The sequence below is a fragment of the Formica exsecta genome, unplaced genomic scaffold, assembly GCF_003651465.1.
Source record: "Formica exsecta isolate Colony F162 unplaced genomic scaffold, ASM365146v1 scaffold482, whole genome shotgun sequence".
Taxonomy (NCBI): Eukaryota; Metazoa; Arthropoda; class Insecta; order Hymenoptera; family Formicidae; genus Formica; species Formica exsecta.
In genome coordinates this window covers 209,344-232,584 of record NW_021852055.1, presented here as the reverse complement: position 1 = coordinate 232,584, position 23,241 = coordinate 209,344, and the positions used below count along the sequence as shown (strand labels likewise).

Here is a 23,241-nt window from a genome sequence, read left to right as displayed (position 1 = left end):
CTTCCGCTGTGTACCTTCCCTCGTCTTTTTCTGTTACAGACCGCCACTGGAAACTTCGCAGGATCAACGCCCGATGGTTAAGGTTACTCGTTGAAGCACAGGCTCGGCGCAGGAATCACGAATTTGTTACCCAATTTCTTCCTTCTGTTTCAGATTGCCGTCGGACATTGCAGGATCAACGCCCCGTGGTTAAGGGTTACTCTGGATAATCACAGGCTTGGCTGGAGTGAATAGCACAGGCTCAAGGGTATTTTAATAACAAAACACTGAAGTGACTATATTTTACTATAAAAATATAAATATTTAATATAAATAAAACTTTTTCACAATTCAGGTACTCGGTGCGCGTCTCCACACTGCTGGAGATCGTATTGCGCCTTATTAAAATAATCTAAACTTAAAACAGAAAAAATATCTGAGTGTCGGTTTTCGGGATTTATGTCGCTGGAACTACCGGAAAAAGGCCTCGACTGACGCTCCGCGCCGCCTTATATACCCTTTTCCCACTCCCGGGCATTCCCACTCTAGAGCATTCCCACTACTCGCCGTTCCCACTTTAGCGCGCCACTGGGCGGTCCGACGCATGCGCACGCCGCTTTTCGCCGCACTTAGTCTCTAGCGCGTATAAAAAATATAAAATAATACATAAAATGTATAAAACCGCTTTATCTTACTCCGCGGTCAACGCAAATACCAAAATAATTAATAATAATGGCTAATTAACCGATTAAACTAATCACGCCGCAAAATCACAAGTTCGGCAAAAAGTGCCGAAGTGCTGTACGGAAAGTGCAGCTATCACAAATATAAAAGTACATAAAAGAGCAAGAGGTGTAGTTGTTTTTACAGAAGGTGTAGCTTATTCTAACTTATCCTAAAATTGTGTTTCATATACAATAAGCGTACTTACAACTATTAGGTGTACAAATAAGTTTCCGCCGTTTTTTATCAAAAATTGGGCATTTATTGTGAAAGAACGGAACCTAATGTTTTATTTAAAGTATTGTCCATCGCTTGCCACTACTTTTTCCCATCTTTCTGGCAGCATACAGATACCGCGTGGGAAGAATGCTTCATCTTTTGAGGATATCCACGAATTGACCCAATTTTTGGTATCTTCATATGATGTGAAGTGTTGCTCAGACAGGCCATGCGCCATCGATCTAAACATGTGGAAATCAGAAGGAGCAATGTCTGGTGAATACGGCGGCTGGGGTAAAACTTCCCAACTGAGTGTTTCCAAATAGGTTTTGACCGGCGCCGCAACATGTGGACGAGCATTATCATGCAGGAGAATAACTTTGTCGTGTCTGGAGTAGTGGGCGCGCTTTTCCTTGAGTGCTCGACTCAATCTCATCAATTGTATTCGGTAGACAGCCCCAGTAATTTGAACAACAATAGTCGAAATGCTTAATAAGTTTTGTTTCATTTTTGGCACATAATAAACGTCTTTTATTTCGGTTTCAATTTGTTTATCAGCAACGTTAAAAAAAATAGTAATATTTCCAATTTTATCGGATTGTAGTGAGAAGCCATCACCCACTTTAATATCCACAGGAGTTTCCAACTTTACAGACGTCGAGAAATATTTATCAGAGTTCACAATATGATCTGAGCAACCACTATCCAATAACCATGTAACTTCTTCAACTAACATGTTTTTTTCATTTGACTTTTTAGCCGTTGTCATAACTTCGACATTAAAAGTATTTCTTTCACTTTCGTCATTTACAACTGAATTTCCAGCGATTCTCATTAAATTACTTCTGTTGGGATTTCTTGAATATCTGTTTTGTCCATTTGAATTGTTCCAACAAAAACGCTCTATGTGTCCTAGTTTGTTACATTTATAACATCTTTTTATCTAATTATCTGGCTTTTCCTGATTATTTTGATATCTTGAATTGCTAGATTGATTAAAGTTGAAGTTTCTTGAATTAAAATATTTGTTATTTTGTTGTTGATTAAAATTCTTACCTTTTTTGGCATTTGGGAATTAAATGCTTAAAGATTATTTTTTATGTTACCATTGTTATCTTCACGTTTTTGAAATTCTAATGTTAGTTTGGATTTTACGTATTCTACTGATTTGCCTTTATCTGGTAAAGCATCAACTACATCAACTATATGTGACATACTCTTAGGAAGCGTCAACAGTAGATAGTTTAATTTATCATCGTTGCTCACAGTTTCACCAGCATTTTTTAGTTCATTCATCAGTTTTTCAAAGTCATTAAAAAACTCGGCTGGATTTTCAGTTTCTTTCATTCTTAATTCCAGTAGTTTTCTTTTACACAATAGTTTGACTGCACTATTTTTAACTAAATAAATTTCATCAAGTTTCACCCGCCGTATTCACCAGACATTGCTTCTTTTGATTTCCACATGTTTAGATCGATGGCGCATGGCCTGTCTGAGTAACACTTCACATCATATGAAGATACCAAAAATTGGGTCGATTCGTGGATAGCCTCAAAAGATGAAGCATTCTTCCGACGCGGTATCCGTATGCTGCCAGAAAGATGGGAAAAAGTAGTGGCAAACAATGGACAATACTTCAAATAAAACATTAGGGTCCGTTCTTTCACAATAAATGTCCAATTTTTGATAAAAAACAGCGGAAACTTATTTGTACACCTAATACAATACAGGATAGGCCATTTTAATGTATCCATTGAAATATCTTAAAATCTATAAGTTTAAGACAAAAATGTTTTAAACAAAAGTTGTATGGCTCAAAGGGGGACACATGATTACATACTTTTTCTTAAAAACAATTTTTTTTTACTAATTGATTTATCTCATTATTTTGTACATAAAAGTATTACGGTAAGATTATCGAAAACTAAATATTTTACGAGATATTTGATTTTTTATATCAAAATATATCAGATTAAAATATAAAATAACCCAAAAAGTACTTAAAAAATTACTTTATTATAGTGTTTTGAAAGGCTCTCGAGATAAGCTATCAGAATATGCAATGAAAAGTAGGCAGTTCCATTTAAAAAATTAAAGGTGACCCAAATTAAATGGTTCAAACTGAACTCTATTGTGAGCATAATGGTTTCAGCTTTCAAAAGCTATCTATGTTAACGAACAAAGGTATGCATAATTTTTTTATAATGTGAATTTTTCGATATGATAAAAGTTGTAGCACTGTTTGAAACAAATACAACGATGTTTGATATAATGTAAATATTTTATACCTTATACGTGTTTTAACAACTTGAAATATCGCGGGCGACGTTTACCTTTTCATTTTCGGCCCTGCGATATGGCATACCTCTCCGTTCATTAACACCAATAGCTTTTGAAAGCAACCATTATGCTCACAATAGAGTTCAGTTTGAACCATATAGTTTGATATATATTTGTTATGGTCTATCTCTTTTAGTTTAAAAGATAAAAGGGGGTGGCCACTTTTGGTGGAACACCCTTTATATATATATATATATAATTAAATAGAATGTCTAAGATATATCAAATTTAATATAGACAAAATGTATTTTTATATTAATAATAAAACTTATCCTCTTAATAGACTTTTTTTAAAAATATGTGAAATCTTCTTTTTCTTATGTAACATAATTGCATTTTATATTTTATTTGGATTGTGTAAAAAAAGGAGCAATGAATTTATATAAAGAAAGAAAATCCAAGATATTTTCTAATATATATATTAATAGTTTATTTTTTTATTTCAATGCTGAAGATTGATTGGCAATTTACAATATACTATCTAGATGTGTCTACATTATTAAACTTAAAAATCTATTCACTTATATTTTACGTATCATTTTCATAGTCCTTGGGGTTTTTGCGAGAAAAAGCATCATTCTTCTCCTTTGCCCAACTTACAAGCAAGTAAGAAAACATGAAAACTGTGACAAATAAATGATCCATTATTAGAGCATTAAAATGCATCATTAAATTGCAAAATAAATATGCAATTATATATGCTGAGTAAATTTTGCACGTTTAACTACGCCAGAAATTTTTATTATTGGAAGTGTTTAATTATAAATTATTAGATTATTGTGATTATTATATATATTATAGTACTGGAGCAATATCTATTTGCATATATACACATTGTCTTATTGATAAAAGTCAGAAATAGATATTCTTATTATCATTAATATTTTCATTATCATTAATCACATACATATACATGAAAATATGTGTATATATATACACATATGTTGAATAGGTTTAATTTGTATTGTAGTTTCTTTATATCGAAATATACATTTATGAATTTATTATTCTTAAATTGTTTTAATCATTATAAAGCAAAATAATTATTTAAATTTTTTTTGTTGTAGGTGTTCCAGCAGAGGAGCAACATTTGAATGTTAATCAAAATTCTGCAGGACAAAACAATAATGAGCACACGATTGAAAATAATATAAATGGTAATATTTCAATAATAAAATTTATTATTTAATAATAAATATTTCTTAATAAATAAAAAGATAGATATTATATGATGTTTTTTTGTCAAAATGATAAACTTACAAAAATCTTTAAAATTATATTAAAGATGTGAAACCTATTTTACGGTATAAGATATAAGATATAATGCTATTCTATAACATTACACTCCACTTGGAGTCTTTTCTTTAAGCACAATTTAAAAAGAAATTTATGAATGACATAGAGTAATATATATAATATATATATAATATATATAAATATAATTAAATTGTGGCCAATATTAATATATATAACGCATTTCTCTTATTTTCTCTAGTGACTTTTCTATGGCGCATTCATACATTCTATTTTATTTAGAAGTTAAAGTATATATATAACAAGTATATTACAATTTATTTGTCGCAAATGTTTTAATTAATTTAAATATTGTTGGTATCACAGATATCACCATAAAAAAGTGGATTACTAGTCATTGGTAACTCCTATCTCATCTAACATATTAATTATGTAATTATCAAATATGCTTACAAGGTGCAACACGGAATACACGATCTTGGAAACGTCGTATCAAGTTCGGTACACCTTCGGAGATTATTCCCTTGAAGGCTTTTTGTTCATATGGACTAAGACGGAAAAAGACAATGCCATTAATTTTGGCAAGATTTCCGAATTGTTTTCCCATGATTTAGCTAAAACGTATTAAAAAATTTGTAGTTATATATCTAATTGATATGATTTAACAGAACATAACCATTCTCGAACAAGTATAACAACGTAATTTCTTAAAACATTGCTTAAATTCAATATATTGAATTTAAATCAAGTTTGACCACACACTCCCAATAAAAAAAAAATATGTATCAACATATTGTATAATTATATAATATTTCTGTACCTGCAGTGCAAAACACATACACATGCGAGAAGTCTTGTGTGTAGTATGTTGTACACTACGCGTCAACGATTCGTTCCCTGAGATAAGGGGGGTACATAGAAGTACACCTATAGACATAGTATATCTAGGGTGCGTTCCGTTTCTCGCATGATGCGCATAGGAGCGCACGAGATCGTTCAGATTCCGTCCTGCGATCCGACTCCATACACCGACCTACGAAGTACCTACTACCTCTCGGGGCCAAGGTTTCTCTTGGCTCTGCCGGGTTTCGCCGGCTATCTCTACCTTCGGGCTGAGGTTTCGCTCAGCCCCGTCGGATTTCGCCAACTCCTGTCACCACTCCTCGGGCTAAGGTTTCTCTTAGCCCTGTCGGGTTTCGCCGGCTCCTAGCACCTACCCGGGCTGAGGTTTCGCTCAGCCCTGCCGGGTTTCGCCGGTTTCCGTTGCCAAGGCTGGCCCGACGTGACACTCGGTCTTGCCCGCAATACCTCACCACCTAACCCGACACTAGTATATAAGCTGCATGTAAATACCGCGTTGTAAATAGAAGCCGCATGCTAGAGATAAGTCCGCTAGTTAGAATTGCCTGTTAGTACTATGTCCGCTAGGTATAACCGCATCCTAGTCTTAAGGCCTGCTAGTAATAAGACCTGTGAGTACTAAGGGTGCGTTCCGTTTCTCGCATGATGCGCATAGGAGCGCACGAGATCGTTCCGTTTCAATCCATGCGCAGTTCATGCGCGCATGGAAACGGTCTCTCACCACAACGCCGCGCCATGTTGTGCAGCGCATGAGAGCGCATGAGCATGAGCTGCCTCAGCTCCCGAGATGGTGTAGTCCATAGACATAGTATATCTAGACCGAGCGTTTGCCTTTATTTAAGGAGTGGGGGCCGATGTCTACGTAGAAAAGGACATACTCTGTTTCGTGCCCCTTGCGTTCTCTCTCGCTCGCACGTAGCATGACGAAAGAGAGCGCTATGCTCTGTGCGAGCGAGAGAGAACGCAAGGGGCACGAAACAGAGTATGTCCTTTTCTACGTGCACATCGGCCCCCACTCCTCAACACTTGGTCTAGATATACTATGTCTATGGTGTAGTCCATGCGTGGTTCATGCGCGAAAGTTATTTAGGGGTCGATCTCAGGGTGCCATTACATGAAGCGCGGAAACGCGGATTAGCGTAACGCGGAACGAGAAGGGAACCAATCGCGAGCGTAACAAAAACTGCAGAATGCTCGCGATTGGTTTCACTCTCGTTCCGCGTTTCCGCGCTCCGTGTAATGGCACCCTCACTGAGCGCGTCAAGCGTCGCGTCACGACGCAAGTTCAAGACATGGTGTTTTTTGTTATTCACACTGAACGCGTCGCGGCAAATCAACGCATGCGCAGAATGTACTAGTTCGCCAGGTTATTGGTTGCAATAAACGTAAACATAACCTTTAAATTAAAATATAGTACAAATCTGATTATCTGTTTTCTGTAAAACAGTATATGACCTAAAACAGTGTATTAAATATAGGAGACCTACGATTGAAACAAAATGAGTATAGTATGTATGTATGAAATTATGTTATTATGGCAAACGCGAGAATGTCAAGCAACCAAACGAACCAAACCGACGCGTCGCGCAAGAAGGTCGCGTCGGAGATGATGCAATAAAACAGACGTTCTGATTGGCTACCTTGTAACGCGACGCATGACGCGACGCGAGACGCGCTCAGTGGGAACGACCCCTTAGGCCGGAAGGAGACTATCTGTAAAGTGATACAAATTATAGGATTCCGAAATTCATAAAAAATGACTTTGAAGAAGCTACAAATTTATGTTGATGATAAATTGTGGATGTTCGACGTGTCCGATACTGAATAAAACTCCAAATCTAAATATATGTACACGTAGGCGGACACAACAGCGCGGCCCCTACAAAGCTTGCAAAAAATTGCGTTCATCGATAAATGATCATGTATCCATGCAGTGGCACGCAGTTTACACTAGAACACAGGGTCTCTAGTTCACATGTACGTTGCTTGCGCATGTGTGCGGCTTTCGTTAAATATCTTAAATGGCACGCTTGCTACAGATTTTAGAGATATCTATGAAGAGATATCATAAAGAGCTCTTGTGAAAGATATCTTACAAAAAGATAACTTACTGATATCATTTCTAAGAAAATTTAATTAAGTCTGTAAAAAGTCCTCTTAAAGAGCTCATCCTCTCAATAATGCTCACTGGGATGTTATAGTTCTTGTGTCCTTGATCAAATATGTCAAGTTACAGAAACTTTCTATGTCCAGTTTCTGAATTATATTAGTATACAAGAAGTATTGGAACCCCTTTTAATATTTCGAAAAATACGCATTCGAGAAAAAAATGTTTCATATAAAAGTTGCAGGGTTTTAGGTGGTGCATTAAGTAGTAAATGTTAATGTGACTTGAAATAGCATTGTTAAGATCACGTAAAAATCACTTTCGAGTAATGCTATAATACTGACGGTACTGTATCTTTCCAGCCTGATAACTTGAAAATACTTAATGGAAAGGAACTTTATTATAGTGTTTTGAAAAGCTCTTAAGGTAAGCTATAAGAATATGCAATCAAAAATGGGGATTTCTGTTAAAAAATGTCAAGGTAATCTTTACGTGACTTTGACAACGCTATTCAAGGTCATAATAATATTGCTATGTAATGCGTCACATAAAACCCTGCAACTTTTATATGAAACATTTTTTTCTAGAATGCGTATTTTTCGAAATATTAAAAGGGGTTCCAATACTTCTTGTATACCCGTATAATTCAAAAACTGGACATAGAAAGTTTCTGTAACTTGGCATTTTTGATCAGGGACACAAGAACTATAACATCACAAATTCAAGCGAATTGACCAAAAACGTTTTTTTCATATGAATCGTGCGTGGTCCTTTATATAAAAAAAAAAAACATTAAAAGAATAAAGAGAAGAAGAAAAGAAACAATCCACTTACTACTTTAGCAAATGAAACGATAATGCAATAAAATATTCTTATTGAAGCATTGATGGTTACAATAGCGATACTTTAATACTATGTATTTATGTATAATAAATCATAATTTTTTTGTTCATTATTAAATGTAATAAAACATTATAATAATATAGTTTTATTGAAAAAAAACATTTTATAGCAGTCTTATTAAATACGTTACAGATTGCACTAGCAAAAATAACATTTAACATTTTTTATATTAAGATTACAACAATTCAACATGTTCTAATCTTCTTGGTTTTGACGCTAGTTTCAATAAAATAAAAATATTTGTAATAATTTGCCACTTAAGCATTTACATCTTTAACGCAAACTTCAAATACTTCAAGTCTTTGGTTAAACTTGAACATAGAATAAACTAAAAATGATCGATCCATATTACTCATAAATACATATATATATTTATCAATAGATAAAAACAAAATAAAATAGTAAAAAAATGTGTAATTAAAAGAACATTTTAAAATATAAAAAGAAATAGACATTTTATTACAATAACTGATCGAGTGGTGTAGTGAGATCTTGAAATATTTTGTTTCGCCTTATACTGCGTTCTGGCTCTTCCATTCCTTGTAAGGAAAAAGCAACAAATTCTGCAAAAGCTTGTTCTGCAGATTTAGAAACAACGTTTCCATGTGTTGTTGAATTCGATTGTAGTTGAGTACAAATATTAATAATTGCATTAGTCAGGTCACGTAAAGTGTCATCATTTTCATTGCTTTTTTTTGCAGGACTATTTTTTATTATTTTACGTGGTTTTTGATAAAATGTAGGATCTTCAGTTGAATCGTATTGAGTGTTATCTTGGCTTGATGAAGATTTTTCAGATTCTCTTTTATTGGAATTGTTAATTTCTACGACTTTTATTTTCTGGTATATAGCTGCATTATTATTAAGAGCAGGCATTTGTGCATTTTCATTTTCTTTCACATTTGTTAAAGTTCTATAAGAAAGGTTAAACAAAAGTAAAATAAAAATTTAATGTCAATATGAATATTAATATATAGAAATTTGTATGTAAAAAATTATGTATAAAACACTGACCGTCTTCTTTGAATATATTCATCTAAAAACGACAATTGCGATAAAAGGGAAGATTTCTTTTTATTACAACCTGCACTTCCACTTTTCAAATCCTGTTCCTTCTTCAACTTTACATATCGTTCCCTTAAGGTGGTTATTCTTTTTTTACAATATTCAGCCGTGTAATGATTTCCTGAAAAATGATATATTATAAATTGAATAATCGTTTTATGGATGATGAAAATAAAGAGAAATGAATTTATTACACATTTAAAATCTATCCCAGAGAACAAATATGTCTGAAAAACGTCGTAAAGACGTTTCCCCAAATCGTTTTTTATGAAGTACTTTTAAAACTTTAAAACTATAATTTCATTAATATACTAATGTATAATAAACGTGTACTCTTAAATTAGGCATCTTTAAGATGTTACAAGTCGGGACATCTTAAAAAATTTTCTTTCTGGAAGATTTCAAATTGTCTTGAGAATTTTAAGACGTCTTTAAAATGTTAAGTTTTAATGTTTTCTAGGATCATATATTATAACATTTAAACACAATTTTACTCACCAAGATTTTTATCTTTTGTCATGATCAATGACATTTCTTTCCAGGCATTATTTTTTATTTCATTGTTCTTAAAATCTCTATTTTTCTTATCATACAGAAATCTTCTTTCTTTGTATAGTTCAATTAAATAATCATCGCCCATTTTTTCTGGAACATGGATATTGGCATCAGTTGCACTTTCAGTATCTAGTTCAATAATTTCTTTACTCATCGTGTCTGACGATTCTTCATTCCAAATATATGAACTATACTGATGATCCATGTTTTACAGTTTGCACTTTATTTTTATCTAAAATCTTTAAATACGTAACGTTAAACAATTTAAAATAGAATTAGAGTAATATATAATTAGAATTATATATAAATAATAATGAACATAATATTAAAAATAAAAAAACCCAGATAGGTACGGTTATTTGAAAATAAGAGGTATATACTATATATTTTAACAATACCTGCGAAAATGAACTACTACAATAAAGTTATAAATATGAATAAGAGTATTAATTTATCAAATTAATTATTCACAAAATTTTTTTACTATAAAATACCCAAATTGCCAAGTTTGCCAGATAACGTATTGCAAATTATGCATTACATATTATATCGGTAGAATTCCGGCAGCAGCCGCGCATTTGCTGTTAGTCCAGGCAAATTAAATCAAAAAAGGCTATATAGTGGAAAAATTTATAAAGTTTTGATTTTTTGGACAATGAACTCTCGAAAGGATTAGAAATAAGGGACAAAAATGTTCCCACCCTAATCGTGGATGGAACATCCCCTTTTGGACAAAAAACTACCCCTGAAACGGACTCGTTCGGAGTTTTCCTCACTTATCTTCTAAACTTGGACGACTTGGATTACTTGGACGAAAAAATCATAGGATTAAAAATATTCGCCATGAAATTTTGCATAAAAAGGTCTGATATACCATAAAGTTAATTCCCATAAAATTCTCGCAATTAGGGTTCAAAGTTAAGGGAAATATAGCGCACAAAGAAAAAAATCGCTCTAGCACGCCTTTTTGTCGCAAATATCTCCGAAACCGCTGTTTTTGGTAATGAGGCAAAGTTGCCTCGAAAAGTATCGTCCAAACAGTATGCAATATGGGTTTATGTTCAAGCTATAAAGAAGTTTCACAGTTCGAGTATTCTGCGATACAATCATGTCCTGATATCGATAGCTCTTCGTTTTCCCAATTTGTTTTCGATAATGCAGATTTCAACATTAACACGATGACTGGTGAAGAACATTAAACAAAAAATTGTGGGACAAGTACTTTATAGAAAATATTCTGCTCTATAATTTTTGTCCTTATCATTTTTTGAGTAAAAACAGCGGTTTCGGAAATATTTGCGACAAAAAGGCGTGCTAGAGCGATTTTTTCCTTTGTGCGCTGCATTTCCCTTAACTTCGAACCCTAATTGCGAGAATTATATGGGAATTAGCTTTATGGTATATCAGACCTTTTTTATGCAAAATTTCATGACAAAATTTTTTTCGTTTGAGTAACGGTTTAGAAGATAAGTGAAGAAAACTCCGAACGAGTCCGTTCCAGGGGTAGTTTTCCGTCTAAAGGAGGATGTTCCATCCATGATTAGGGTAGGAACTTTTTTGTACCTTATTTCTAATCCTTTCGAGAGTTTATTATCCAAAAATCAAAACTTTACCACTTTTTTCCCCTAAAAAATCTGATTTGCCTGGACTATGTTTTTATTAGTACCGGCAGAAATGCAGGAGAAAACAAGCAATCTTTGCATCATTATATGCTACAAAAAATGCTGCAAAATTTAAGCAGAAGTTCTTGGCATAAAAACAGTAGATTTAAAGCGTTGCGTGTTGGCACAATATGTCAACAAAAGCTAAATAAAAATTGAACATAATGATACATCATGCTATATCGGTAGAATATCGTTAGAAATCGAGTTCATCTGCAAGCACGGCATAAGGGCAAAAATGCTGCAAAAATTAAGCATGCGCTGTCATTTCAAAAGATAACACCAGAAACACAGCAGAAACACAGCATGCTCTGTTGTCATAAAATAATGGCAGAATCACAGCAATATTAAGATATGTTATATCGTTATACATATTGGGTTGTTCGGAAATTAATTTCGTTTTTTTCTATGAAAATGAAAGACGATTTTCTTATAGTGAATAAATATTTTATTGAATTATATATTGTCCATTCTGGTCCAATACCTTTTGCCATCTTTCTGGCAGTAGCATAAAATTTTTGTTTTTTGCTGGCAAAAAACTGATCCAGGTGATTTTTGATCTCTTCATTTGAAGTAAAGGTTTTACCGTCTAAAAAATTTTGTAGAGACCGGAACAAATAATAATCAGAAGGTGCCAGATCTGGAGAATATAAAAAAAAATAAAAACAAAAAAAAAGTAAAAAAAAATTTTTTTTAAATAATAAAATATGCCGAAAATGCTGCTTTTCGCTTTCCATATTTGAAAAGGTGATTTTTGACCTCCTCATTTGAAGTAAAGGTTTTACCGTCTAAAAAATTTTGTAGAGACCGGAACAAATAATAATCAGAAGGTGCCAGATCTGGAGAATATGAAAAAAAATAAAAACAAAAAAAAAGTAAAAAAAAATTTAAAAAAAATAATAAAATATGCCAAAAATGCTGCTTTTCGCTTTCCATATTTGAAAGGGTACCAACCAAAAACTACTGCGTAGAATCAATCGAACTTTTTCACAAGCAAGCCTTGCTATATCAGCTGTTAAAATATATAATGATTATACGGCTTAAGTGTGAAGTTGGCTGTGAAAAAATACAATTAAGTCCTCTGTTGGAAAAAACGAAATTACTTTCCGAACAACCTAATAGTTTTTTCGTTTACCGCTATATGACATATCTATCTCGTATTTAAGTTTCTGTTATAGGTAAATATAAAGATTGCAAAACGCGATAACAAGATTAAAAATGTGTAATGGCTTCCGCTCTGCACACAGGACGCGGAAACGCTTGCCGTGCGGCAAAAAGTGACGCGGTAGCCAATCAACTTACAACTTTTTCATTAGAGCGAAAAATTGATTGGCTATTGTATCGCCTTTTGCCGCACGGCAACGTTCGCCGCGTCTTGTATCCTGGAGGTCGATCATGTAATTTCACTTTTCATTTTTCACTTATCCAGATTTCACGTGAAACTTTTCACGCATAGCGATTATGTATGTAGCTTGGATGTGTGGAAAATGAAATCATTAAACATAACTTTTAGGCTTTATAGCTAGGGGCGATTATTATTATTAATACAGCATATTGCATACATAACAAATCTTTCTTCTGTCGATGCAGTACAACAAGAATGTACTATATTTATTCTAATTCCAAAGTATATTTATTAATTCCCTAGATTTCTGCCTTTCCGCCACCACGTTTCATAGCGAAAAGTTTCACTTTTCCGCGGTTGGGAGAGTTACATGATCGGGCAAAATCATAGAAAAATGAAACTTCACTTTTCACGTTTCCGCCCTAGAGGAAAAGTACATGATCGACCCATGTGTGCAGGAGCCATATCTATTTTTATCAGCTTAATTTCTGAATTCTAACAAAGGATTCAAAATATTAAACTGAAAATTTGGAAATCGAGTGGATCAATAGAAAATCGTCCAATTATTGACTGCTTGAAACAAAATAAAGAGTTGAATTTCCATACAAATCTTAAAATTTACAAATTATTAATAAATTAATCATTTATTTTAATTTATATATTTAATTACTTATTTATAACTATGCTAATATTCAGTTTTTATTACATCTATATTAGTAATTATGCTTTGTGTTAGGCGTGTTTTATTTTTACAGTATTTTCGTCATCACATTGTGACAACAGGCAATGCTCGACTTTTACTGCGTTTCTGTCGTTACGTTGTAACGGTAGGCCATGCTTGATTTCTGCCGCATTTTTGCCTCAATATTTGTTACATATCTGCTGTCACGATAGCAACTAATACTCGATTTTTGCTCCATTTTCTCTGTTATATTATATCGGCAAGCCATGCTGCCAGAAATTAAGCTTAATGAGAACGCAGCAAAGCGGAATTAGCTGCAAAGTCATGATTGAATTTGTTGGCATACTGCTAGTATTTTGCTATCTGGGATATGTCATATACTTACCTCATATATGATGACGCTCTGATCACTCTTTAGCTACGTTACTTTTGTTTTGTTACGGTTACGATTTTCTTTGTGCGTTGACTGAAGTTTAAGGTTACGTACGAATCTAAGTTTACGGTCAGTACGTAACGTAACGCATTATGGCCCTCGCACACTGGACGCGATGGGCGATGCGCGATGAGCAATGCGCGACGAGCTTGTAAAAATTTATTTTCCTTCGTTCATACCCCAGATAGCACAAGGATGTCCTTAAGCCCGTATCAGACTACGCATTGAAAATTGAAGATTGAAGATTAAAGATTGGAATTTGACGAATCAGAACAAAAGAGACTAAAATTTCTTTATTCTGATTGGTCAAATGTCAATCTTGAATCTCAATCTTCAATGCATAGTCTGATACGAGCTTTAGGACATCCAGGGACAGCCGTAGAGTTAGCAGAGAATTTAAATATTTTCGGGCGATCTTATTTTGCAGGCCATTATGCATTAATGAAAAATGAAACACGCAGCACATGGTCCTGAAATTTATTTTTAATTTATTATAAATTGTATGTGCTTTCTATTAAAATGTTACAAAAATATGTACTTAAAATTTCTTACCAATGTTGCAGGCATGAAGCCATTAATTTATTATAGGTATGTTTATAAAAAAATTATAAAAATTCAGTAAAATAATAAAATCTACGTCGTCAATTCCGACGACGTCATACGTAACATAATGTTATAGAGTTGAATCTTGTTCATTTTGCTTGCTCTTAAGGACCAGCGCACATGAAAATATTTTATTGAGTCTTTCATTTTAGAAATAAAGGACTCTGATTGGTTGAATCCTTTATGCCGCGTGCATAACGCATAATGCATATTTTTGAATACACAAATTTATTTAAATTACAAAAATGCGACTTTCCCAAATAAAAATATTAATGAATATGTTATTCCCAAATGATTTCTAATCGATTCCGTTCATAATATTTATTAAACATAATTAAGACCTGCTAACTTGACGCTCGATAAATTTTTATTATTACAAAGAAAATATTGTTTCCTAAATGTTAAAATGATTTTCCTAATCTTCCCCAAACGATTTCCAAATTATATAATATAAAATAATTAGAAAATATTTAATTTCTCTGCTAACTCTACGGCGGTCATCCAGGGGGCATCCAGGACATACATTGGCTGCGTTCAGTAGAAAAAGCAGCTTTGCAACTGTTGTAAAATTCTTTAATATGATTGGTTCTTGCCCTTAGTTCCTGCCGGATCTAAATGTATAAACCAATCATATTAAAGAATTTTACAACAGTTGCAAAGCTGCTTTTTCTGCTGAACGCAGCCATTATAATTGAACGGGTTGGGTTAACCCGTTCATTCGAAAACGCTATTTGTGTGCGATAGCCTTAAGGTCCACCGCACAAGCTCTTCCGTAATGGCCTTTGCACACTGAACGTGATGAGCGATGGGCGATATCCAATGAGAGCTCTGCTTTTCCGAACGTCACATCCGTCGCGAGGCTTGGTGCGACGTCGCTCAAAAGATTGGTCAAGTTTCTGCTTTCGTCGCCCGCGATGCGCGAAAGCTAACAACGACCATAGACTACACAGAGAAAAATGTATGAGATACTTTACAAAGTGATATCATGGACCACGATTATTCAGAAATGAATTTCGAAAATATAGAAAATATGAAAATAAACCAGACAGCACAAAACATCCTCAGAATCATCCTGAATATGTCCAGGACGTTTCAAGACATTTGTAGGATGTTTTAAAATATTATTATAAATATATTTTATGAAAACTATGCATACATAATTATTTTCAGTTATGTAGGCTATTTAATATAATTTAGAAATCTTAAGCAATATAATAAGTATTAATGTTTCAAAAACGTTACAAAAAATAGTATTCAGCCGCTAGTTCGTTTGTTTACCGCTATGCGACGCGCGATCTCGTATTTGAGATTTAGTCATGAGAATTATATAAAGCTTGTAAAGAGCAATTGGTAGGAAATTAAAAATGTAATTATTTTCTATCAGTTCAACTTCTGATGCAATCTTAATATAGGGAATTCAGATATTGGATTGTTTAGAAAATATTACATGGGTCAAACCTGGAAGGCAAACCTAATATTCATGTACAGCACGAAAGCTTTAAGAATCATAGAACGTGAACTATTTTCAATATTAGATTTTTAGTATTGGCAGTAAATAACAGAACGCAATCTTAATTTATATTTCAATTTCAGAATTTGCTCCTTGAAACGTACGAAAAATATCTCTAACATATCCTATAAAAATTCTTAGGATCCACAGGATCTCCCTGGATTCTCCAGAGGCTAATATTTGGCTATCATTGAGCTCTGTTACACGGCATCCTTAGGGCCAATTTCACCAAGCTCGGTTAGATTAACCGCTGGTCAATCACAGCTATTCCTCTGAAGAATGGAATGACTGTGATTGGCCAGCCTTCGAACTACGGATGTTATTAAACCTGATTAGGTGTGACGTGTAAACGTAGTCTATGAGCTCTGTTACACGGCACCCTTAATCGGGTTTGATAACATCCGTAGTGTGAAACTGACCAATCACAGCTATTCCTCTGAAGAATGGAATGACTGTGATTGGCCAGCCTTCGAACTACGAATGTTATTAAACCCGATTAGAGGTGACGTGTAAACGTAGTCATTTACTCTTCCTCAGGATGTCCAGGAGATTCGAGGATTAAAATGCGATGTCCTCAGGATATCCTACATATAATCACTATATTTTACTATGAATTTATTGTCATTCATATGCAATGCATCGTCTCTGTCAATAAAAGGCTTGAATTTCATTAGTAAAATATAGTGATTAAATGAACCGGGTTGGGTTAATCCGTTCATTCGAAAACGCTAATAGAATGGACTGAGCGTTGCGATAGACAAACGCGCGCTTGCTGTAGAAAGAGAGGTACTACATGGGAGACCTATGTTTGTCTCTTTTCCTAGCATCTCATTGGTGATTTTATATAGAATTCCATATAGAAAATCACCAATGAGATGCTAAAAAAAAAAGACAAACATAGGCCTTCCACATTGAACTCTATATATATTGGAATGAGCGATCCCATTATTTGGCTGTCGCCATCATTTCGCCAAGAGAGAGGTACGTTTGGATCATAGATATATAGACTGGATTGAGCATTGCGAGATAAAAAAACGCGCGCCCGCTGTAGAAAGAGAGGTACTATATGGGAAGCCTATGTTTGTCTCTTTTCCTAGCATCTCATTGGTAATTTTCTATATGGAGGGGGACAAACTCACCAATGAGATGCTAGGAAAAAAGACAAAATAGGCCTCCCATATAGTATCTCTCTTTCTACAGCGAGCGCACGTTTGTCTATCGCAACGCTCAGTCCATTCTATATGTCTATGATTTGGATGACTGGCATCTCTTTCTATCAATATAAAACCTTACTAAAAACATTGACCAGGGGGCTTATTACGGTTTTTGAAACGAAGTGAAAATTACAAAAGTGAGGAAATTCACTAGAGTATCTACAATTTAATTTGTCAAAATCTAGTAAATCTGTTCACTTTTGTAATTTTCACCTCGTTTCAAGAACCGTAAAGCCCGTATCAGACTACGTATTGAAGATTGAAATTTAACTAATTAGGACAAAAGGAACTAAAATTTCCTTGTTCTGATTGGTCAAATTTCAATCTCGATGCATAGTCTGATATAAGCTTAATAGGCCCCCTGGAAGTCGATTGTGTATCCCTTGAAACAAAGTAAAAATTATAAAAGTGATCAGATTTACTAGATTTCGACGAATGGAATCGTAGACACTCTAGTGAATTTCCTCACTTTTGTAATTTTCACATCGTTTTAAGAATTTAAGATACACAATCAACCCCTAGGTGACGTCATACGTACGCACAGACTTCGATATATTATTAAACCGCTAACTCCCTTATATACTTGTAACGGTTCACCTTTCCCGTACGCCGCGGATCAAGGCTCGCCGGTGCCAGGATTCGGGAGAAGGGGGAAACTCCAACTTACTGTGCCTCGTATAAGCGGTTTAAATAATTGGGTTTATTCAAGCGGTTATTACAAAAGATAGTTAACTCTGATAGCTATGCGAAGCAGCATGCGGGAACGGTGCGTACAGAGTTTCGCGCGTGAGCGGTGCGCGTGGAGCTCGGGAGGCGAGCGTGGCTCAAGCGGCCGTGTTCTGAAATCGCGGTGTTCGCATGCATGTGTCCTTATGCATAAGGAAATGGACCAATCAATTTCCTTATGCTTATGACTATGCGCTTATGCAAAAGTGTGTGCTCCCCGCTTTACATGATATCATCATGACTGCAGTACTCGCAGTGCATAACGGAACGCACCCACAGTATATGGGCCCGTGAGCCAGAATGGCCACGCTAGCAACACGCAACCGTAGTGGAGGAGATGACGCACACAAGCGCAAACTAGTGACAATAATTTTTTTACACACTTGTTTTTGCAAGTGTGATGTCAATTAGTGACAATAATTTTTTTACACACTTGTTTTTGCAAGTGTGATGTCAATTAGTGACAATAATTTTTTTACACACTTGTTTTTGCAAGTGTGATGTCAATTAGTGACAATAATTTTTTTACACACTTGTTTTTGCAAGTGTGATGTCAATTAGTGACAATAATTTTTTTACACACTTGTTTTTGCAAGTGTGATGTCAATTAGTGACAATAATTTTTTTACACACTTGTTTTTGCAAGTGTGATGTCAATTAGTGACAATAATTTTTTTACACACTTGTTTTTGCAAGTGTGATGTCAATTAGTGACAATAATTTTTTTACACACTTGTTTTTGCAAGTGTGATGTCAATTAGTGACAATAATTTTTTTACACACTTGTTTTTGCAAGTGTGATGTCAATTAGTGACAATAATTTTTTTACACACTTGTTTTTGCAAGTGTGATGTCAATTAGTGACAATAATTTTTTTGCACACTTGCTTTTGCAAATGTGATGTCAATTAGTGACAATAATTTTTTTATACACTTATTTTTGCAAGTGTGATGTCAATTAGTGACAATTTTTTTACACACTTATTTTTGCAAGTGTGATGTTAATTAGTGACAATAATTCTGTCCTCTTCTGCTATCCGAAGCCAGCCGAAGCGCCGAGCTCACACGTTCGCGGTTTGCGCTTGTGTGCGTCATCCCCTCCACTACGGTTGCGTGTTGCTAGCGTGGCCATTCTGGCATCACTGCCCGTGAGCCCACATCCTAGAAAAGCACTTTACAAATGCTCGTTTTGTACATATAGCATATTTTTCGAATGAAGAAAGTTTAATTGACCCAAAGTTGATTAATGATGTCATTGCATTGTCTCTGCCAATAAAAGACTTGAATTCGTAGTAAAATAGTGATTAATTGATTCGGGATGAATTAAAATCCATTTATTCAAAAACTATAAAAGTTATTATACTTACACACCCAAAAAACCTTTTTAAAAAATCTTTCAAAAAATACTTTGTCCTTAAAAAATTACTAAAATATTCTTTACTTGAAAAATGTTTAATAAGAGAGAGAGAGAGAATTGTTCCTTAAAAAATATTTTTTTAGAATGGTTTCTTAAAAAATAATTTAATAATTTTGTTATCATAAAATACGTTGTAATAATGTATATATAAACAAATTGATGAGCGAATATGCTAGGTGTGAAAGAAAACCAAATTACAATTTTAATTTATTTATTCAAGATTATTACAACACAAAAATACATGAGAGTAAATACAATTTTTATATTTTTTTTGTCAGAATTATTAATTAAATACGAAATAATAATTTTTTTGTTTATCCATATGTGTAATCCAATTAAAACTAAGCTATTGACAATTTTTCCTTTTCAAATATAATATGTAATATTCGTTTTCTAATATTTGATTGAGAGTAGATTTTGAATTTCCATTAGTACGCAGTTTTAACTCAAAAATTATTCCAGTATTTTTTTCTATATCACATATCACGATATTAGTTCTAAATTTTGTCATTCTGAACGCGTATATATTATGTTTTCCCAAAAACCTTGGGAAACCCTCTCTGTATTAAGTAAAAAAGATGAGCTTGAAACTCAAACTCTTTTGTTAATATGATAATAGATCCATAATAAAAATTTTTTATGGCCTGTGCCGATGGCACAAAAGATCCCTCTCTTCCATTTTGCGATATACACTTTAATGATTCAATAAAGTTATTCATGGAAGCTTGATCAAAATTGTAATGTTTAATAAAAAAATCTATAGAAAATAGGGCTTTACAAATTTTATCATGTAATTCAAAATTGGAAATTTTTAATTCAAGCCGTCCTCTATCTCCATTTTCGACATTTAAATAACCATGTTCGTACGAAAATTGTACAAATAAGTTAACATCTGTTTCTTTTATATTAGATGAAGAAGAAAAAATCACCTTTTTTAAAATTTCAATATAATCGACTGCTATTTTTTCTATATACCTTAAAAAATCAATGTTTCATCCATAAGTCTTTTAATTTTATCTTGAACTTTATCATGAGAGGAACAATATATTTTTAATTTTAGATATAATCCATCAGAGGACCAATAGTTACGTAACTCTCTCCTATTTAAATAGTTTACAAATTGATCAATTGCTGTATATCTTAATACGATGATTGTTAATGTCAATTGCATTGTAACCATTATACCAATACATTTAATAATCTTAATTTGATCATTAAACAAATTTGCACTTTTTCACAAATTTCACTTCTTCTGGTGTAAAACCGTAATATTTACAAAACTCTTTAGATAAGAAAGAATGGTGTGTAATATTGTTTGCATTCTGTAATAAAACTCACAATAATGATAGGGATTCATTAAAGCATCGTATACATATTTGTTATCTTTTAGTAAAACAATAATTATATCAGAAATTAACCATATAACTTTTTTTAAATCATCATTAGAAAAGCAGTCGTTGAACGATGCATTAGATAGAGGAATACTGTACGCGTCTATTAACACATATACTTTTTTGTTAAAATGTTTGTAAAGGAGTTCGGATAGATATCTTAAACCTTTTTCAATTTCTTTTCTTGTTAAGGTTTTATACTCAGCATGATCCACATATTTTATAAATTCTGATATATCATTCCCTTCTTCCAGCCATATTTTACTTTTCTTTAGATACAAATGTTTTTTAAACGAGTCATGTAAAACAAATCTAAATGATCTCAAGACATCTTCAAATGAATCTCCATATACCCCCTTAAAATTTACATATATTACAGGATAACGACCAAAATGTTCATTAAACTCTTTTTCCTTGAAAATGTTCTTATCCTTAAATAGGATTTTATTTTTAAATTTTACTTGGTCCCCATTTTCATCCGCTTGATCCTTTATTGGCAAACCGTGTTCATCAACTTCTATTTCAAGAAATTTTTTGAGCATATTCAAATTTGTTGTTTTACACCATCGGGGTGCTTTATTTAGTGTTATGCCTGTGTATGTTGCTTAGAATTAACTTTTATGAATATGCAGTGTGTTCTTTATAGTTGAACTGAACTGAACTGACTGCACTAGTTCAGAGTTTATTTTTCTCTTTCCAATGTAAAGAGAAAAAGATAAATTGAAATAGTGCAATCAGTTCAGCTCAGTTCAGTTATAAAGAACAGACTTACAGGTTTTGTTTACATACCACGATTTCTTAGCAATGTCCTCAAAAGTTGATATTCCGTAATACATAGAATCTCATTACGTGTTTCCTATAAATATACAATAATTGTTCATCCATTTCATAAAAAAAAACATGTAACGTACCATGGAGGTAGATGCTTTTTTATTCTGGTCGGAATCCATAGTATTCATTTTTCGGTGTTTTACTGTTGGCTCCATACAATAGGAGATGTTAACCTATAAAATGTTTATTACAGATAACTATTAAACTTCTATATGAATAAAAGCGGAATTAAAAGCAAAGAATTAATAACAATAAGCAAAAATATGAAAAACGACTTACCGTATCTTGACTGTTTCTATTATTTTGTTTTGTTGTTATTTTGTTTCTATTAAAATGAATAAAGCGATGATCATTTTGCTCTGATAAAGAAAAGCGACTGTCGTTGAGCGCGTTCAGTAGCAGGATTCTCTAAACATCTTAGCGACGATTATCGTTGTCGTTAGCGAGCGATGACCTATGGGAAAGCGAAGGCCAGGGTCGAGTCGGGAATCGAACCCGAGATTTCCGGGATGTGAGTCAGGCGCGCTAGGCACTGAGCCACCGGAGGCCCCAACGATACCGAAAATTGTCGATAGCAAATTATTGAATCCCGCTACAGTAGACACAACCGTAAAGCCCGTATCAGACTACGCATTGAAAATTGAAGATTGAAGATTAAAGATTGGAATTTGACTAATCAGAACAAAAGGGACTAAAATTTCTTTGTCCTGGTTGGTCAAATTTCAATCTTGAATCTTGAATCTCAATCTTCAATGCGTAGTCTGATACGGACTTTAAGGGCCAATTTCACAAAGTCCGGTTAGATTAACCGACGGTTAAAATTAGCAGGGTGGCTAACAGAAAATAGAGGTGAAGGAAAACCAAGCATTCTTATCATTTCAGTTGGAACCCTGCTAATTTTAACCGTCGGTTAATCTAACCAAGCTTGGTGAAACTGGCCCTAAGCATCGTCTTGTCAACACTCGACTTTGATTTGTTGGTTCTAGAAGTAAGAACCAATCACGTTCGATTGCTACTCAACGGTTGTGTCTCCTGAACGCACCCATTGGTCGCGTTTCGCGTTCGCGACCAGTAGCGGGGTTCAGTAACTTGCTATCGACAATTTTCGGTATCGTTAACTAGCGACAGCCAATGGCAAGGACAATCCTGGTGAAAAGCGCAATTCTCATAGGCTATCGCTCGCTAACGACAACGATAATCGTCGCTAAGATGTTTAGAGAATCCTGCTACAGATAACGCTATTGTGCGATAGACTTAAGGCTGATTTATGCAGGCCGTAACTGTTAATTTATGCCGGAACCGTTAGTGCCGGTCTACAATAAGTGATTTAAGCCCTAAGCCTTAAGAAATTGACTAATCACAGTCGAGTATTCTCCTCATACTTGACTGTGATTAGTCAATTTCTTAAGGCTTAGGGCTTAAA

The 23,241-nt window shown here is 33.8% G+C and overlaps 3 protein-coding genes across 10 annotated transcripts; all 3 read right to left on the bottom strand.

Annotated features, from left to right (window-relative positions):
- Positions 1-3,664: 3,664 nt before the first annotated feature.
- On the bottom strand, positions 3,665-5,460 carry LOC115241407 (cytochrome b-c1 complex subunit 8-like). The gene is made up of 3 exons (XM_029817155.1): positions 5,336-5,460; positions 4,969-5,129; positions 3,665-3,884 (listed from the first exon to the last, which is right to left on the bottom strand). Exons 2-3 carry the CDS (start codon positions 5,120-5,122, stop codon positions 3,790-3,792), a joined length of 249 nt encoding a protein of 82 aa, XP_029673015.1. The 5' UTR covers positions 5,123-5,129; positions 5,336-5,460; the 3' UTR covers positions 3,665-3,789.
- Positions 5,461-8,370: 2,910 nt separating this feature from the next.
- On the bottom strand, positions 8,371-14,325 carry LOC115241405. Of its 2 annotated transcripts, XM_029817153.1 has the most exons (5): positions 14,080-14,325; positions 13,719-14,008; positions 9,950-10,245; positions 9,401-9,572; positions 8,371-9,299 (listed from the first exon to the last, which is right to left on the bottom strand). In XM_029817153.1, the coding sequence occupies exons 3-5, from the start codon at positions 10,209-10,211 to the stop codon at positions 8,846-8,848; spliced, it is 888 nt and encodes a 295-aa protein (XP_029673013.1). In that variant the 5' UTR covers positions 10,212-10,245; positions 13,719-14,008; positions 14,080-14,325; the 3' UTR covers positions 8,371-8,845. The 2 variants fall into 2 exon arrangements, with proteins under 2 accessions (XP_029673013.1, XP_029673011.1); XM_029817151.1 differs by lacking the exon at positions 13,719-14,008 and having other exon boundaries at positions 14,080-14,323.
- A 388-nt stretch (positions 14,326-14,713) lies between these two features.
- Positions 14,714-22,275, bottom strand: LOC115241403. Of its 7 annotated transcripts, none has more exons than XR_003884898.1 (4): positions 22,098-22,275; positions 21,899-21,991; positions 21,777-21,843; positions 14,714-15,672 (listed from the first exon to the last, which is right to left on the bottom strand). XR_003884898.1 is itself a non-coding variant. In XM_029817148.1 (4 exons), exons 2-4 carry the CDS (start codon positions 21,971-21,973, stop codon positions 20,840-20,842), a joined length of 894 nt encoding a protein of 297 aa, XP_029673008.1. In that variant the 5' UTR covers positions 21,974-21,991; positions 22,098-22,275; the 3' UTR covers positions 19,794-20,839. The 7 variants fall into 7 exon arrangements, 3 of the variants coding, with proteins under 3 accessions (XP_029673008.1, XP_029673009.1, XP_029673010.1); XR_003884897.1 differs by lacking the exon at positions 14,714-15,672 and adding an exon at positions 19,794-21,591 and having other exon boundaries at positions 21,760-21,843; XR_003884896.1 differs by lacking the exon at positions 14,714-15,672 and adding an exon at positions 19,794-21,579 and having other exon boundaries at positions 21,760-21,843.
- Between the last annotated feature and the right edge of the window lie 966 nt (positions 22,276-23,241).